General features: G+C 39.8%; 1 protein-coding gene across 2 annotated transcripts in view; it reads right to left on the bottom strand.

The window, feature by feature from the left end:
- LOC136650972 (nebulette-like) overlaps positions 1-18,508 on the bottom strand; it is a 66,890-nt gene that overhangs the window by 9,394 nt on the left and 38,988 nt on the right. For both annotated transcript variants that reach the window (XM_066626959.1, XM_066626960.1), the window contains 7 exons: positions 16,468-16,560; positions 13,211-13,303; positions 11,574-11,678; positions 10,532-10,703; positions 6,565-6,657; positions 5,584-5,730; positions 595-710 (listed from right to left, as the gene is read on the bottom strand). In XM_066626959.1, coding sequence (XP_066483056.1) covers positions 595-710; positions 5,584-5,730; positions 6,565-6,657; positions 10,532-10,703; positions 11,574-11,678; positions 13,211-13,303; positions 16,468-16,560 — 819 coding nt within the window. The remainder of the gene's footprint in view (positions 1-594; positions 711-5,583; positions 5,731-6,564; positions 6,658-10,531; positions 10,704-11,573; positions 11,679-13,210; positions 13,304-16,467; positions 16,561-18,508) is intronic.

The raw sequence follows: 18,508 nt of genomic DNA, 5'->3' as shown, positions 1-18,508 counted from the left end.
ATGGAGGGGTGGAGTACAAATACAACTAATCACTTTGGAGAAAATCAACTAAAAAGTTGTCCTGTGCAAGCACCACCAAACTGGATCGAACTTGTACACAGGTCTTGTTCACTGTCTTACAGCACAATCCTAGATACATTTACTCAGAAGTGATTCCCGTTTTGTTCAATAGAGCTTAATCCCATATCAGTGTGTTTAGCATTGCAGTCTTACAGTCGGTATTTTTATTATTCTCTTTTATTTATCAAGAGGAGAGCAACTGTCCCTATTCACCCCTGTGGCGTAGCTAAGGGGGGCAGGGGGTTAATTGCCCCAGGTACTACAACTTGAGGAGGTGTCAAGGGTGTGCTTTTTGGAAGCCTTCTAAGGCCTGTGGAGGCCGTGTGTGGCCTTGCCAAGCCTATATGGCATTAGCCATGTATATTAAAGCATTCCTTTGATTCAGCATCTTCCATACACATTTTATTCCTAGTCTCGTCTATGTGAAAAAGATTAAAATAAGAATGATTATTTTTAAAAATGGAATTGCATATACAGAAGAGAGAGACTGCTATTGGGGGGGGGGGGAGAAGACAAATTCAACTAAGTACTCACCAAGTTAGCTGAATGTGGCTGTGAATGCATTGACCTCATGGATGACATGCTAGTTTGGTGCATGTAACCATATCCTTGGGGCTGACTTTGTTGATATGCTCCTGGAAGCACAGGGGCTGTATGGAGAAGGAAACAGAAAAGGTATTATCACTACAAGAAAGAGAACTATGGTAATTCTGTGCTGACTTAAGAACATAAGAACAGCCCCACTGGATCAGGCCATAGGCCCATCTAGTCCAGCTTCCTGTATCTCACAGCGGCCCACCAAATGCCCCAGGGAGCACACCTGATAACAAGAGACCTCATTCTGGTGCCCTCCTTTGCATCTGGCATTCTGACATAGCCCATTTCTAAAATCAGGAGGTTGCACATACACATCATGGCTTGTAACCCGTAATGGATTTTTCCTCCAGAAACTTGTCCAATTCCCTTTGAAAGGCACCCAGGCCAGACGCCATCACCACATCCTGTGGCAAGAAGTTCCACAGACCAACCACACGCTGAGTAAAGAAATATTTTCTTTTGTCTGTTCTCACTCTCCCAACACTCAATTTTAGCGGATGTCCCCTGGTTCTGGTGTTATGTGAGAGTGTAAAGAGCATCTCTCTATCCACTCTGTCCATTCCCTGCATAATTTTGTATTTCTCAGTCATGTCCCCCCTCAGGTGCCTCTTTTCTAGGCTGAAGAGGCCCAAATGCCATAGCCTTTGAAGACTTGTTCTTCAAAGTAGTAAAGCAGGAATTGTTTAAATTTGTAGGAGCTGAAATGTGTGGAAAATATTTCCATGTATACGGATAAGCATGGTTTAGATGGACAAAGTAACTTTTTAGAAAAGAGGGAGAATTTTGTAGAAAGTGATATAACACACCAACACACATCAAATGTGGTAGATGCAAGAAACATGCAGGCATCTCTCTATGAGCAGAAAATGACTCTAGCACAAAATACCTTTATCCTAGATGCTCTCTCTTGCCACACACTCTTTTAAATGGTGTGAGTTTTTTCTGTACAGCAAAACCTTCATCCCCTTTATGAATAAATGCAAATGACCAGGTTTCCCACATGGATGAATAAGCAAAACAATTCCAAAAGCTGCCATATCATAAAATTATCATGCTTCATTAAGTATGATAAAAATAGTTAAGTTTTAATTATCTGTGCAACTAAAAAACTCTGATGCAATCTCAACTTTGCTTTCAGAACTTGTTCCATTACTATGTCTCTCAATAGGACATGCATCAAAATGAACCATGGAGTATATATAATCTAATCTTGTAATTGTTGTCATCATTGTTGAAATCATAAAGGCGATCAAGATCATTTGATGTTTGGAAGCATTTGCAAAATTTTAGGAGGATACATACCAGACAGCTTCTCTAGATACCCTTTGAGAGTTTGGGGTATGGTGGATTTTGCCCTTTTGTTAAACACAGATACACACACACATTTCATAAGATATGCACCTAAGCCAATTTGTGTCTGTACAATCTTAACATAAGAATAGCCCTACTGATCCCATCTAGTCCAGCTTCCTGTACCTCACAGTGGCCAACCAAATACCTCTGGGAGCACAAAAGACAGCAAAATACCTGTATCGCATTGCCACTCTCATGCACCTGGCATTCAGATATAGGTTACCACTAAAACCTGCATACAGTCGTCATGACTTGTAACCTGTGATGGACTTTTTCCTCCATAAATAATCTAATAATCACCTCTTAAAGGCATATAGGCTAGGTGTCATCAACGCATCCTGTGGCAAGGTGTTTCACAGATTGATTACTTGCTAGGTAAAGAAATATTACCTTCCCACTATCCGCTTAACCTTTCCCATGCGTAATTTTGTGTTTCAAACATGTCCCCACCAGGCACCTTCTTATCCAGGCAGAACAGCCCCAAACAATGTAGTTTGAGGGAGATGCCCCAGCCCACAAATAATTTCGGTTGCTCTCTTCTGCACCTTTTCCATTATCTTTTTTGAGTTGTGGAAACAAGAACTGGACACAATATTCCAGATGTGGCCTTACCATTCATTTGTACAATGGTATAATAATATTGGCTGTTTTATTCTCAATCCTATTTTTTAATGATCTCAAAGGCCTTCTTCACAGCTGCTGCATACTGCGCAACACTTTCAATGAGTTGTCTACCACCACCCCAAGTTCTCTTTCCCGATTCTTCTAAGAAAGCTCTGAATTCATCATCAAGTGTATATCAGAATCTATCAGCATATCAGCTTGCCAGAGTTTCAGACACAGATCTTCCCTGACCATACCTGGAGATTCCATGGATTGAACTCAAGAACTTCTGGATTCAAAGCATGTTCTCCTCCACTGAGCCACAGCCCTTTCCATAATATACATGACATGTACCATACTTGGGGCCAAAATGTGATTCCTCCCTTAATTATTATGATGGACCTTTTCAGAAACAGCAGCATTAAAGTTTTCAAAATGCATTTGTTCCTAAGTAGTGTGGCACTCCTTGAAAACTTGCAGCTCTCTACCACATAAAAAGCTGTTTTGTGCTATATATTGGAAGCAGCTTCCCCTATTTTATACTAGCCATTAAAATCTTAGCAGCAGTTTTTTGCCATTTTCATTTTTCTGGCTACAGATTCTTTTTTCCTGCCTATTCTTGAAACTATCTTCAGCAAATCTGCCAGAGCTAATACAATGTACCTGCTGATGGAGCAGAAGTGGGGAAATGTCACCACTTCTTGGGTTGGTGCCACAAACACAGCTTTGAAAGTAATGGAAAACCCACCAGGAAGTGAGCTATTGTTGGGGTTTTCAGCATGTGAGCAGAGGGTCAACTCAGTACTCTCAATGCATATGTACAAAATACACCTTTAACCCAATTCAGTTCTTTCTGCTCTCACATTCCCTCCTTCCACACAGATTGACAGAGAACTGGTACAGAGCAAGGGGTTGAATTTTCTTATCAGCTGTAGAAGAATTGAGTCTTCCATTTTCTAGAGCAGGGGTGTCCAAAGTTTTTGGCAAGAGGGCCACATCATCTCTCTGACACTGTGTCAGGGGCCAGGAAAAAGAAGAATTAATTTACATTTAAAATTTGAATAAATTTACATAAGTTTATGTAAACTTTACATAAGTAAATGAATATATTAAAGATGAACTTATATAATTGAATGAAGGTCTTGCAATAGCTCAAGGTCTCTAAAAGGTCTTGCACAAAGTAACGCTGGCCTTTCGTTTGCTGCTGCTACTGCATCACAGATGTGAAACAGCAAACAGTGGAGGGAGCCCTCATCCCACAGCTCACACGAGAGGTCAAACAGTCACCCTCATACTGAGAGCAGTTGTGTTGGGCTGGTGAGGGCTCCAGCAAATCTCCAGAGGGCCAGAGGCTCATTGGAGACTGGGGACTCCCTAAGGGCCACATTGGGAGTCCTCGAGGGCAGCAAGTGGCCCCAGGGCCGGGGTTTGGGCACCCCTGTTCTAGAGCTTTGGTTCTACCCATTTTGGTACTAATGTTTTAGCCAGAGTATTCTTTAATGTTACAAGACTGGGAGAACCAGTTATGGAAGCACTGAAGGGGAAAGAAGCTCCAGAGAAATATGGTTTTTTGAAATCCAATTTGTTTTTGGCAATTAAAAAAATTCTCTGAGAATTGGGAAACATGACAGATCCAAGCAAGACAAACATTTTGTGCATGACAGAGAATCTCTGTTCTTTTGAACTCAAAAAGGTTCAGATATAGCCTTTCATATCCTATTTTATTATCCCTGAATGCAAACTGTTAAAGTGAGGTACAACTACAGAGTAGCACTTCACAGATATGTCCTAAGCAAGAGAATTCATTGTAAGAGAGAAGATTCTTCCTTTCAGCCCAACACATAATTGATTTTTACTAACAAAAGTGAATGGCTTGTCATCAATGGGGTTGTATTTGGCAAATTTTAGAAACCCAAATATTAAAGATATACATTCCAAATAAGAAAAAAAAATCTACATCCTATTGTCAGTTGCTAATGGGAGCAGCAAAGTTATTCACTTAAGGCTAAATGCTGGGATGACAAGATGTAGTTTAAATGGCCTGGAAATACAGTCAAGCAGAACAGAAGATTACAATGAATATTTCATAGACATATTTAAGTGTAATGCAAAATCCACTTTAGAGCAAGACACAATAACAAGCACACTTATTAGTCTTCCATGTGTATTCATTTATGGAAATGGTTTGCAACTCAGTTTGAAACACTGACATGCTGATCCTGTGAGCTGGGACACTGATAATACCAGCAATTCAATGAGAGCATGAGGAAAACATGGGAAAGTCTGAACTATCAGTTCACAATTTATAAGCCACATGAAACAATGTGGGTTAACAATATAAGATTATTACAATGCAGCACACCAACATGTAATTAAAGAAAAATCAGAAGCCCTGTGATTATTATAGGATAGCACAGCACAAAAATATAAATGAATTCTATCTCTGAAATACCACTGTGGGGCTAAATCCACTTTGATCATTAGACTATAAAGCAGGATACAAACAGAATACAACTAAACTATACATTACGTTGTGCATAAGCTATGATTCCATGGGAGGGCATGAAAAGTTCAGAACACAAGACCAGAAGTAGAATTTATCTTTCTGAGAATATTGCTTTCCTTTTTTATTTTTAAAATGAGTTCCTAGGCCCTTTTGACTGCAAAGATATGTTTGAAAACACATAAAGCAATGCCTGTTATCTCAAAAGACCAGAGATCATACAGCAAGATTATCAGTGGATGGGGGCAGAACCTCAATGGTTCCTTCCCCAATGACTAGCAATACCAGAAATATTCAAAGTGCCATAAGTTATATTTGTTTGATTTTCATAAACTTCTGCACGGCACATAAATCTGTTTTTTTCTTATTCAACATGCAAACAGAGACTCGAGTTAATTTTGTGATATGCAAGGCAAGGACACACTGTGATGGTTAACCAGCAGGAAACTGTGGACATTTGCGGGTACCTTCTTCATTCGATGGCCTTGTTACCTCACTGGAATAAGAAAATATAGAACCATCTGATCTGTCATCTCCAGTGCCATAAACACCGGTAGAATGGAAATGTTGTTTACTATATCGTCTTGCTTTTTCTAGAAGGGGGAAATACAATACTGCACTAAACAGATACAACACAGAGGAGTAAAATAAAAAATGTTTAAAAATGTTTTTTAAAAGTAGTAAAAATGCAAAAATAGAGCAGACAATATGGTTACTTTTCATGCCAGGTCATCTTGTGCAAAACAGCCCTGAGAAACTGGCATTCATAATTTACTAAAAATATATAAAGCAGGAAAAACTTCTCCCATAAGAATCTGGCATTAAACTATGGCTGGGGTAATGTATCTGCTGTTACTACAAACACAAAATTTGCTGGCAAAAGAAATTTGCAAAATAAATTTTACTAATCAAAGGAAGCTTCATTGCACAATGTAAGGGGGTGAAGTTTAGGATCCCATTTAAAGATGCATTATAGCATTTCAATAAATATAGAGATTGACAGTAGCAAACTTCAGGCCAGTTCATTCCATAGGAAGCTACTTTATGCCAACTGGCCCTAGGGATACAATCACATGAAGGAAATAAAGTCAGGCTTGAGTGCATCCATGCATAAGCAGCCCATGTAAAAACGTGCCATTGTGCTTCCATAAAACACTTCTTTAAACAACTACTATGTCATTGGATGTACTAGATCAAACATTCCAGCATCTTAATAGCTAGAGAGTTATTTAACAGCACATGGACAGACCTTTAGCTATAACAGCCTTTAGCCAGTGATGAACCAAAGATAATAGTCACCCTGTAAATTTTTATAGGTATTCCTAGGTGTGACTATTACTTCCATACTTAAGATATCTCTATGTGATAATTCATGTGATTGGCATATCAGACCTCAACATTCTCTGCAGCATTTCTGCTTTTTAGAAAAGTCATGAGTTAAACTATACCCGAAATCATATGTAGACTTCTAGACTGAATATTATCTTCCAATGGGTCAATGTCGAAGATGGATCCAGGATCTGTGCGCCAAACTTTGAGATCTTTCCCCAAAAGAAAACAACACAGGAGGTAAAGAAAGTAAAAGTGTCATTGTATACTTGAGTTTATAGGATATAAAAATTTAATTAAGGAAAAGAAAGAAAAGGGCCAAGATTTTAATCAATTGCTATTTTGATGTAATGCTTATATTCCTAAAAGTCTCTAAGTCTTTTCTTAACTAATTTTTAAGAAAAATTTTGTGTATTCTCTTATTTTCATGAGAACTTTTGTAGATTTTTCACATCTACAGAACTAGGAGAACAGAATGTTGTAGTATAGCATGGGCCAAATTCCTTCTCCCCTGCTCCACACAAACACATCTTACAGTAGGGAAGCATCATGTAGGACATTTGTCTATGGCAGGACTATGGCAGTTCTGTAACATTCTCAGTAGCCTGAGTCCAGAGGAGGTGAGCAGGGAGAAGTATGAAACCCATTTTCAAACATACATAGAAAAGAAAAAAATGTTAAAGGAGAAATTAGATACAACAAGCACACTAAGATAAAGATTGAAGAATAAGCAAAAAGTTCAAAGAAGAAAAATAGCAATAATCTTACACTACCTAATTATGGAGAGGCTTTTGCTTCTTTGCAGTTTGAAGCATCTTCAAAGTTTAAGCTATCTCTTTAAAAAAATGTCTTCAAGCACCATTTGTTTTTCTAACACAGAGAGTCCATGAGATCACACTTCTCCAGGAAGTGAACTAACTAGGAAAAAACTACTGCCCTTTCTTACATATAGGTAAAACAGCCTTCTTGAAAGGGGAAAATCAGAGAGAGAGAGAAGAGAGAGAGAGAGAGAGATAATCTTGTCAAATGCTGGGCTATCAAAACCTGGGTTTACAGGAAATAGACACTGATTGCTCTGGAAAGGGAGAAAACCTTTGAAACATTCAGAATGCTTATCACTATTTAACATTGCTAACACATGCCATTTGTGAGCAAAATAACACAGGCAAAGTCTGAACAAGGGCTGTTTGAAATGAGCCTTGAAGTTTCAAAATGGAGTCTTTACTCAAGAATGGCTTTTTTTCTTCTCAGTTAGGTCATCCAAGTGTCTCAGATTATCAAACCTGAGATGGTTTCAGGCAGGTTCTTGGTTTTCAGACTCTCCACCTCTTTATTCCTTGCTAGCTGGCTGAAGATCACCGTTTTCTTCTCTCCAGAAAACTGAGCTTTATTCTTCACTGTAGTCTAACAGAAATCTTAGACTTCTTCCTCAGGCTCATCCTACCATAAACTCCTATCACAAACTTCTACAGCTAAAGCCTTTTTCTGTAGGGATCCACCTGTCTAGGATGGGGTGACAGACAATAAAAGAGAAAGTCAATCCAATTAATATTGGATCTCATTAAAGCTACTGGGCAAAGTCTTTCTCTGAGCTGAGAGTAAATGGGCCAGTAGTCCTTGAGACTCTCAAATGTTGGATGCACCTGCATTCTCTCCTTGCCCATCTCTTCTTGATGACTAGCTATTGAGCAGCTGCAAGTTAGTGGGGACTCTTACCCCCCCCCCTTCACAGTCCCTCTCTGGATAAATCTTTTTCACTTCTCTCATTATCAAACTTACAGCCTTACTTTAAAAAATCTGCAGAAGAGGGAGAGGTGATATATTCTATACCTTTACTGCAGACAAAACCATATTACTTGTTCTCCCCTCCCCCCATTTAATACACAAAAAACAGAAATACACAGAGAGAAATGAGAGCTAAAGGTCCATTTCCTTTCCCCACCTGAGCAGACTTCCATTTAAGAATAGGGCTATCACAAGCATCTGCAGTCCTCAGTTCCTGGACAAGCAGATCTTGTGATCAACTGGAATCCAGGGAGTAGCACCACACAGTAGTAGTTTGAAAACTAAATTATCTGCCTCTGACTAAATTCAAAAACTACACCTATCTTCCCTTTCTACTTGTGCCATACAGGAAGGACAATCTCAGCATTCATTCTGCGAAACAACCTCACCATGAAAACCTTCCCAAGCATTAGCAGCCATGTCCCAGTTGAGGAAACATCACCTACATCTTTCAAGCAACTACAATGTTCCAGTTGATGAATGAACTAATAAAAGATTTCAGGAGGGCTGTAAGGAAATCTTTAGGTGAGCTAACAATGGCTGCTTTCATACTGCTGTTATTGTCTCCTGCTATTTTTAAGGACTGTGGGTTGTTTTTATTTGTTTAAATATCACTTTACGGGCCTGTTTTAGTGGAATGGTAGGTAGGTGTTGATATTTTAAATAAACTAATAAAGCAGTCTTACTCTGGATAAGGCTTGCTAGTCAGCAAATTATCCAGACAACAACAACTGTGACTAGTTAAGTATGAAGACTAGTTAAGTATCAGACATACCATTTTGAACAAAGGAAAAGCTGTATAGAAATCTTCTAAATAGTGTTTCTCATACTATGGGTCACAATCCACTACGGGTCATGAGCCAATTTCAGGTGAGTCATGTAACACCTAGCTCAGTCACCATTGAAAATACAGAACTGGACAGGACAGACCCCTGGTGGAAGAGAGACATGGTGCTTTGCCCTGAATAGGTAGGAAGGTGGATTACTATAAATGGGGGAGGGCCGTGTGGTTGGAGAAGGATCCAAATCTATCTTCTGCTTTGACTTGCGAGTTGGAATGTTTGAATTCCGAGCTATGCAAAATAACAGCATGAGTGTGCCGTGGAATGGAATCTTTGGCTGACTATGGCTTAGGTTTGAAGCCTAAATGGATGATGTCACTTCTGGTCATGACATCACTTCCAGGTTAATGACATCATTTGCACTGGGTCCTGATTGACATTCTAAAAAGTGGGTCTTGATGCTAAAAAGTTTGAAAACCACTATTCTAAATGAAATAGTAAATAAAATATACACTCACAAAGCCACCATGATTGTTGGAGAATGGTCCCATTGTGCAATAATGTTCAGCCATAGATTTCTGGATTATATATCTCTGAAGCAATTCAGGGGTTACAGGAAGTAGCATAAGGATGACACACACACCAGAAGTATGTCTTCTACATATATTCTGACACATCTTTTACTCTCAGTGACTGATTAGAGAACTGAAGAGTGCACCAGATGAATTTGAGGAATACATGCCATGAGATCACAATGGGGTGAAAATGAAATGTGAGCCAAAAACCCTCCAAGAGACACTACTGAGTATAAGTAAATACTGGGTTTCCTTCTCTCTCAAAAGGAAAGCGTCCTTCCAAGAGAGGAGGGAAAACTTTGGTTTCAACACACTGTTATTTCATATAATCATAAAATGTCTGAAAACACTATCAAACATTTTACTAGTACTTTGGGAAATTTAGTGCTGCAGAGGAAGAATGTATACATCTGATCTTCATTTCAGTATCCAGGTCAGCAATCATAATATTCAAAATTTTAAAAAAGACATTGAATGTCTAACCAAACATTGAAAAAATGAAGATCAACTTGCTTTGTACTAAACTATGTGAAAATGTCAAATACCAATTCTTTCTGTGATTATTAAACACTTTAAACTTTCTTTTAAAAAATATAATTGGCCCTTCTAATAAAAATTAAAGTGTTTTTTAATCTTTGTTGAGCAAATTAATGTTTCATTAACATTTCTTTCATATTAATGTATGTTGCATTAATATTTTCATTACTACAGAAGTGATTGCAATGAGGAATTATGCTCATTGGCTTATTCTCTGATAAAACTGACCTACCATTTTACACTCACATGAACCAAAAAGTGCATCACAGCACATTACAGCCAGATAACAATGGATTTAGACAAAACATTAATAACAGAGCAAGACTCTTCTGATTACAAAGAGAAATATCAGCAGAGCTGGACCACACAAGTTCTTTAAATCAATAAAGCACACAGCATGAACTTACCCACAATTATTCCAGGTCTCCTGTCCATTTCAACTATATGTGGGTTCACCCCTTTATATGCAGCATCACTAACCACCTGGGTATTTCTTCTCACTCTTTCCGTCACAGGATCATCCACTACTGGAGTGAAACCTCTGCCCTTTGTCTTTTCGAAGTCTTCATGGTATTTGACCTAGCAAAGAATGAGAATTATTTTATTGTCCAGCAACCAGAAGTATGAAGCACTGGCATTTTATTTATTTGCATATTACTCTCAAGCAACTATCAATTACCATGCAATGATTCATAATCAGTAGATGTCCCAATATGTGGAGTCCAAAGACCTTTCTTAAAAATATCTTTGAAGTCATTTCAAAGAACTACTTTTTATGTATATAAAAAAGCCACATGCATTTAATGTGTTTAGGATCAACCAGTTACATTCACGTGCAAGTGATGACATTAAAGCCTTTCCAAACCATCTTAAAACTCATACAAATTCAGAAGTAGAACAAATGCTCCATACCAATATATTAGGGAAAATCATACCAAAATCTTAGGACAAATCTCATATTAGTACATGTTACCAAAGCATTATAGATACATTTTTTAAAAAAACAAAACACCCATTCCTCAAACTGCAATTTACACTAGACACTCCAACATACATAAACCTGCAGGCAAACACAAACACAGTCAGAACTAAAGTCAGAGTTCTGCTGGCACACAAACCAGGAACATGCAGAGGCACAAGGCAGTGTGTGTGTCACCCTCTCCAGTGAAACTTTGGTGAGCTAAAACAGAGAGGAACTATGTGAAGTGTCTTTAAGAGGCCACACAGTGAATTATTAGGAAAATCATTTTATTAGTATGGTTGAGAAAAAAAAATTACAACATTTACATACAGTTAGCAAACCTGGTCCTTAACCACCGCATAAGAATAAATCGTTCCATACTTTAGTGCAGTTTGTCACTAGTTACCTGGATTAATGAAGGGGGCAATCCAAACTACACAAAGCACTATTCTTTAGAACACTCTAGCCTGATGAAGAATGTACCCTACCATTGAGATGATGCTTTGTGTCTCTTTGACATGCCTTAGCTCAGGAGTGTCTAGAATCACACTAGGTCTACCTTTCATCTGTTGCTGATCTCTGCTGTACTTGACCTGCAAAACACATCATCATTAGCATCACCATACCTGGAGTTTCCATGTACACAAGTAGTCATGAAAACTATGTTTAACAAAATACACACGTTATCCTCTTTATCATTCTATTCCAAAATGAAAAGGCAGAATTGATAATGAACCACACTATACCTGTTCAAAATCTGAGCATCATTAGCACTTGCTCAAGTTCATAAGATTATATACAGGTGTGCCTTGCTTAATGACAGACTGCATATATGACAGTGCTCAAAGTACAACAAAGAGGCTCTTAATGAGGTAGTAAGGTCTTCCATAGCCTGCAGCAGAGTGTCTGTTTACACAACAAAGAGGCTCTTAATGCAAAGAAGAGGCAATCTGTCTCCAGAAGCCTGTGCAGACAGCTAGTGTCTGGTAGGGAGTGTCTGTTTACACATCAAAGGCACAAGATTGGCCTGAATGTTCACTTAACTACCTAATTTGCATAACAACAGGGATGGGATAAGGTATCCCTGTCATTAATTGAGGCACATCTGTACTCTAGGACAGTGGTTCTCAAACCTTTTAGCACTGGGATCCACTTTTTAGAATGACAATCTGTGGGATCCATTGGAAGTAATGTCATTAACCTAGAAGTGATGTCATGACTAGAAGTGACATCAACAAGCAGGAAAAATTTTAACACCCCCCATACAACAAAATTAAATAAGTAAGTAAATTAAAAGTTTACAAGAAGTTTAAAGATATATTTAAAAAAGAAGAAGCCTCTTCCCAACAACTTGTTAAAGTACTTTGTAGCTTGTTAAAAGTAAAGATCTGTAACATTTCCCCAAATGCAGTTACATACCAGGGAAGCATCAAGTATAATATATTAAAAATAAAATACACAATGAATAGGGACCCACCTGAAATTGGCTCACGATCCACCTAGTGCAGTGTTTCTCAAACTGTGGGTCAGAACTCACTAGGTGGGTCACAAGCCAATTTCAGGTGGGTCACCATCCATGTCAATATTTTATTTTTAATATATTAGACTTGATGCTACCATGGTATGTGACTGCATGTGGGGAAATATTACAGACCTGTACTTTTAGCAAGCAACATGATAGTAAATGGGACTTACTCCTGGGTAAGTGTGGGTAGGATTGCAGCCTAGGATTGTTAAAAATTTTCCTGCTTGTTACTTCTGGTCGTGACATCACTTCTGATGGGTCCTGACAGATTCTCATTCTAAAAAGTGGATCCCAGTGCTAAATGTGTGAGAACCACTGACCAAGTGGATCCCAACCCACAGTTTGAGAAACACTGCTCTATGAGACACCAGCACAGTCATTGGAAGAAAATAAAAAAGGCAAAAGGAAAAAGTCAGATATCTTCGTGATTGTTAGTAGGTCATATGGAGAAATATAATGAGACTTACTTCTGAGTAGACATGCATAAGAATGTATTGCAAGATACTTTTTAAAGATTAAAAATTCATGTTTAAAAGATATATTAGGATGCAACCATCACAGAAAGTGATGAAAGTCAACAAGATGAGCCAAAGAACTTGCCGAGCTAATAATCTCTTGATTCTTCTTGACTCTTTCCATTTCAGGAGTGACACTCACAGAAGTAGCTTTGCCAGGCTGCCCTCTGTAGTAAGCCTATTAATTTATAGAACAAAACACAAAATATAACATCACATCTAAATTCTGCTTAATAGGTATTGCATTGAACACCATCCAGTGTTCTAATTCCAGATGTTCTAATTACTGGGGCTCATTAAAACTGTATTATTAAGCATATAAAACAGTATTATATGCACCGGAGGTACATTTAATATAAGGTATTAAAAACGACATTTCTGGTTTCCATCTGGAAACTGGAAGTAGCATTTTTTTTGTGTTGCTTTGTTTGCCTTTTCGGCCATTTTAAAGACTGCAGTGGCCGTGGGTGGATGTGTACAACCTCTACAGACTTTAGAAAGCCCTCTGCAGGTGACTGCCTTCAGAAGCTTTAAAGGGGTCAAAACAGCAAATTTTGGTATCTGCAGTGGGTCCAAGAATGGATCCCTCACAGATAAGAGGCCCCACCTGTACTATGTAGTTCTATAAAGTACTATTGCCACTCTGTAACTTCAATTCTATGGGAATCTGAACACACCCATAAAGAAAACGTGATTCATTTTTACCAGATTTAAAAAAAAAAAGCATTTTCTAACAATAATAGGGAGAAAGTGTTAATAGATAAAGGTTGAGTCTCATTATGTGAGTGGGTTCCATTCCCAGAACTCACATGGATGGCAAAAATTGCACTATAGCAAATCAATTTCAAAAACAAAGTCCCTTTGCTCAAGTGATTTAAAAACAGCCTTGCTGACCTTTGTGATGTCAAGATAGAGTCATTAAGATGACAATCCTACAATCAGTCTCTCTCCAGGTGCTTAGAAAGGATTGTCTTTCTTTTTTTCTGTTCAGGAGGAAGGGAGGGGGTCACTTGGAGAATGATTGATGGCTTGTCAGCAGGCTGCCCTCTCTCTAACTATTGTAAAGGACTGTTTTCATTTAATTTAAAGAGCTCTTCTCATAATGTTGAGATAAAAATCTCTACAACAGTAAGAAAAGCATTTTAAAAGGGTGCATTTTTCTCCTTCTCCAGGGATCAGCACATTCCTTCTAATTTGCAGTGTCCATTCATGTTGAGTCAAATTCGTGTATAACAAAGTTGGACCTAGAGGGCAGGAGGTCTGGTCTAGAGGGTTGAGCCTCCGTTTGCCGGAAGATAACAGCTGAAGATCGCCAGTTTGAGGCCACCGGCACTGTGAATGGTGAGACCTTGAAATAGCTGACAAGCCAAGCTGAGTTTTTCCATCTGCTCTTTGGTCGCCCTTCCAGTGAGATATGAAGGATTGTCAGCTTGCGTGGGAGGAAACTGGAGGCCAGAATGTGATACCACATCATAAAAGGATCAATCTGAAATGTTGTAGTTCTTGAAAGACAGAACCTTCGTCAATTGTAAAAATCCCTATAGGGATTTAGTATAGCCTGCCTGTGTAAACCGTCTTGAAATAAAGTCTGAGGAGAAATCTGAAGACCATGAAAGGCGGTATATAAATACCTGTATTATTATTATTATTATTATTATTATTATTATTATTATTATTATTACCACCACCACCACCTACAGTAGGGTCGCTAGGGGGTGCGGGTGGTGTGGGCCACACTGGGTGACATGCACGGGGGGACGCGCACTGGGGACACACACACTAAAATTGTGGTGGTTAGGAGTAATAATGTCATGTTATATACTGTTGGATGCAGAATTTTGAGCAGAATGCAATGCAAAACACCAGAGTGAACTATCTCCTTTCTATCAAAAGTTATGGCCAAAAAACCAGAGAACAAAAAATGCATGGAGCCCTATGGAAAGTGAAACTGAGCTGTATCACGCATTTACTTGCGCCTTAACTGGTGGTCAGGCCAGGCAAAGGGGAATGTGAAGCCACCAGAATGGTCCTATTCTGATGGAACTGGAGCTCAATAAATGCTCCAGAAGGCAGCCTCCCCCCCCCCCCAAAAGGATCAAAACAGAGGCAGCAGCTGATAAGGTGAACTTTTTTGAGACTTGCAAAGCCAGGTGGATCCTGACAGTGATTTGGTTTAAACAATTTAAATTTGGTTTAAATTGAACTGGGCACTGGGTAGGACTGAAAACCTTACTGATTTTGGGGGGGGGGGTGTTATTGCAGAGAGGCTACAGAGGAAATTCACTGGGTGGAACAGGGCAGGCTGCTGCTTATTTAATTATTTGTTTTACTTTAATTATTTATACTTATTTATTTTAATTTGCCTGATGATGTCACTTCCACCATGAGATCACTTCTGGTGGGTCTTGGACAGACTGTCATTCTAAAAAGTGGGTCCCAGTGCTAAAAGTTTGAGAACTGCTGCAATAAGATGTTAGTAAGCTGACACCCGGGGTGTGTGTGTGTGTGTGACACCACTAGTGACCAAAATCACTAAAATCACAGTTTGGAGGAATAATACCATCATGTTTTATATCAATCAATGCGTAATTTTATGCAGAATGTGTTCTATCTTTGTTCTATCAAAAGGTTCAGCAAAAAAACCAGTGGGGGTGGAGTGATGGTGCATCACCACGCCCACCACCTGGGGTGTTGTTCCATCCACTCTATGGGGGGGTGATGTACTGGCATCCCACACCAGGTGACAGGAACCCTAGTGACAACACTGATTCCCTAGATTAGATCTTAAGCAGTCATTCATTCATTCACAAAATTTGAAGGAGTGTCTGAAGAAAGGGAAAGATACAAAAAGGAAGCATACTACATGAGTGCTTGAAGGACTAAGTACATCCCATGTTAAGTACATGTTTAGAGCTTCAACACCTTTTTTGCCTATATCAAAAGCAGCTGCAGAACGGAAAAACTGAGAGCAGAGAAGTAAGGTGAAGAAGCCATTGCCCTCTTCCAAATTGCCTCCTAGTGTTTCAAAAGTATGTGCAGGGAAAGATTCTGACCAACTAGTTTAATGTATTTCTCTACCTCAGAGGCAGACCATCGGTCCATCTGGCAGTGGTCTATACTGACTGACGTTGGCTCCCCAGTCAGATGGGGGGCATTCCCAGCTCTGACCTAGAGATGCCAAGGGCTGAATCTGGGACTGTCTGCTCCCAAACAAGTACTTTTCAACTCCCATCTTTTTGCTGCATTTTGTTAGTTCCATTTTTTGGTTGTTTTTATCTGACAACATCTTTCAGACGCAACAATTTGTGCAAAGGAACAATAATTAACATGACTAAAACATACTGTACTAATATTTTGCTGATTTTTCTTCACCCGTTCAATCTCTGGAGTCTCCTTTACTGCTGTGCCAGCACCAACTCTCTTCTTGTAAAACACCTTCATTAAACAAAACAATAATAAATTATGAGCCTCTTAGGAATACAAGTCCAAGTCTGAGGGGGAAAGAAGGTCAAAGAGAGAAACAGTATTAATAGGCAATATCCTAGGAGCTAAATCCTTCTATTGTTTGCAGCCATGTGGACATTTTAATTTTCAATAAATCAGTTATCAAAGAAACTAATAATGTTTTAAGTTCATTTCTTCAACCATTAATGTCTACCAGAAACTGGAATATCATCTTTGTTTTCTATAAGCAACATTTCTTTCAGGCTTCTGCATGGAGAGGTTTAAAATGCTGAAGAGTTCACTCCACAGCACAATGCATGGAAGTCTCTTAAAGCTGAATCCTTTAGCTTAGTGATTTTCAACCTTTTTCACCTTATGGCACACTGACAAGGCGCTAAAATTGTCAAGGCACACAATAAGTTTTTTGACAACTAACAAGGCACACCACACTGAGACCAGGGGCTCACATCCCTCAGTGGCCCTACTAACAAATCACCCTCTCCCAAACTCCCGCGGCACACCTGCAGACCATCCACGTCACACCGGTGTGCCACAGCACAGTGGTTGAAAATGGCTACTTTAGCTGGATCCAAGTCAGCAGAACTGTTCACCCAAGAGAAATTCATAGCCTTCAGACTCCCTTAATCATGCTGATTTGTAGCTTCCAACAGGGACATGCGGTGCAAGCGTGGCAGGTGAGGCAGAACCGCCCCATCGAAGTCCATGGAAAAGCACCACAGCTGCCCTGCCCTGCACTTACACCTGACAAGGCTCTCCTTACATCTGAGAAAGTGGGTGTAAGGAGAGCCTCCTCAGGTGTAAGTAGGTGGGACAGCTGTGGTGCTTTTCCATGGACTACAATGGGGGTGTAAGGAGAACCTCCTCAGGTGTAATTAGGCGGGACAGCTGTGGTGCTTTTCCATGGACTACAATGGAGTAGTTCTGCCTCACCAGCTGCCCCCACACTGCAGGTCCCTGGCTTCCAAGTGCTTCTGAATTCATGCTGCTACCCAGAATTGCTATGCCACGGTAGCAGCAGTGCTTAGGCGTTGCAGATGGAGACATTCTTTCCTTAATTCCTGTTGATTTAGAACTGACAATTATTCATGCTTGTATGACTTCAATACACTTCACAGTGTTTGGAAGGTGGCAGCTGGTGTAGAACACAATGACCCACTTCTTGATGGACGCCAACAAGCCTACGTTGTTCTTGAACAGCAATTTTCAACCCTTTTTCATCTCTAGGCACACTGACAAGACACTAAAATTGTTGCGCCATCAGTGTTTTTGACAATTAACAAGGCACACCACACTGTTGGCTGGGGGCTCACATCCCTCAGTGGCCCTACATCTTCCTCCAAACTCCCGCAGCACACCTGTGGACCATTCCTGGCACACCAATGTGCCATGGAACCATGATTGAAAAGTTGAAATGGTAGAACTGTGTGTTCTAGAACTACAGTCTGCTCTGGCATCCTTCTGGGAGTAGAACATGATGTCATCATTGGCATACCTAGAGGGGGTCATATGCTTTGGGTGCCATGCCTGTGGGGGCAGTGGCTTCCTCACCACCACCTCCCGCCACCTTTCTTGTCTCCGTCTGGAGGCCTCTGGAGGGCCTTTAAACCTCTGGTTGGCAACCTTCAGTCTCGAAAGACTGTGGTATAAGCCTACAGCACCCGGTATTCCGAGGCGGTCTCCCATCCAAGTACTAACCAGGCCTGACCTTGCTTAGCTGACGAGATCAGGCATGTGTAGGGTAACAGTTGCTTCTTATGTTTTGGACAAAAAGCGGAAGTGATATTTTAAGGCCTCCTCCAGCCCTCAGACAAGGTGATGGGGGGCTGCATTCTCCTCAGTGGGCAGCATTCTGTGGACTTCGGCCCCAGGTGGCACAGGAGCCAGGATCTCTAGTAATGCTCACTGGGACCTATACATC

The sequence above is a fragment of the Tiliqua scincoides genome, chromosome 5 (assembly GCF_035046505.1).
Source record: "Tiliqua scincoides isolate rTilSci1 chromosome 5, rTilSci1.hap2, whole genome shotgun sequence".
NCBI classification, from domain to species: domain Eukaryota; kingdom Metazoa; phylum Chordata; class Lepidosauria; order Squamata; family Scincidae; genus Tiliqua; species Tiliqua scincoides.
The sequence above is the reverse complement of the archived record's forward strand: the minus strand, read 5'-3'. Positions and strand labels throughout refer to the sequence as shown.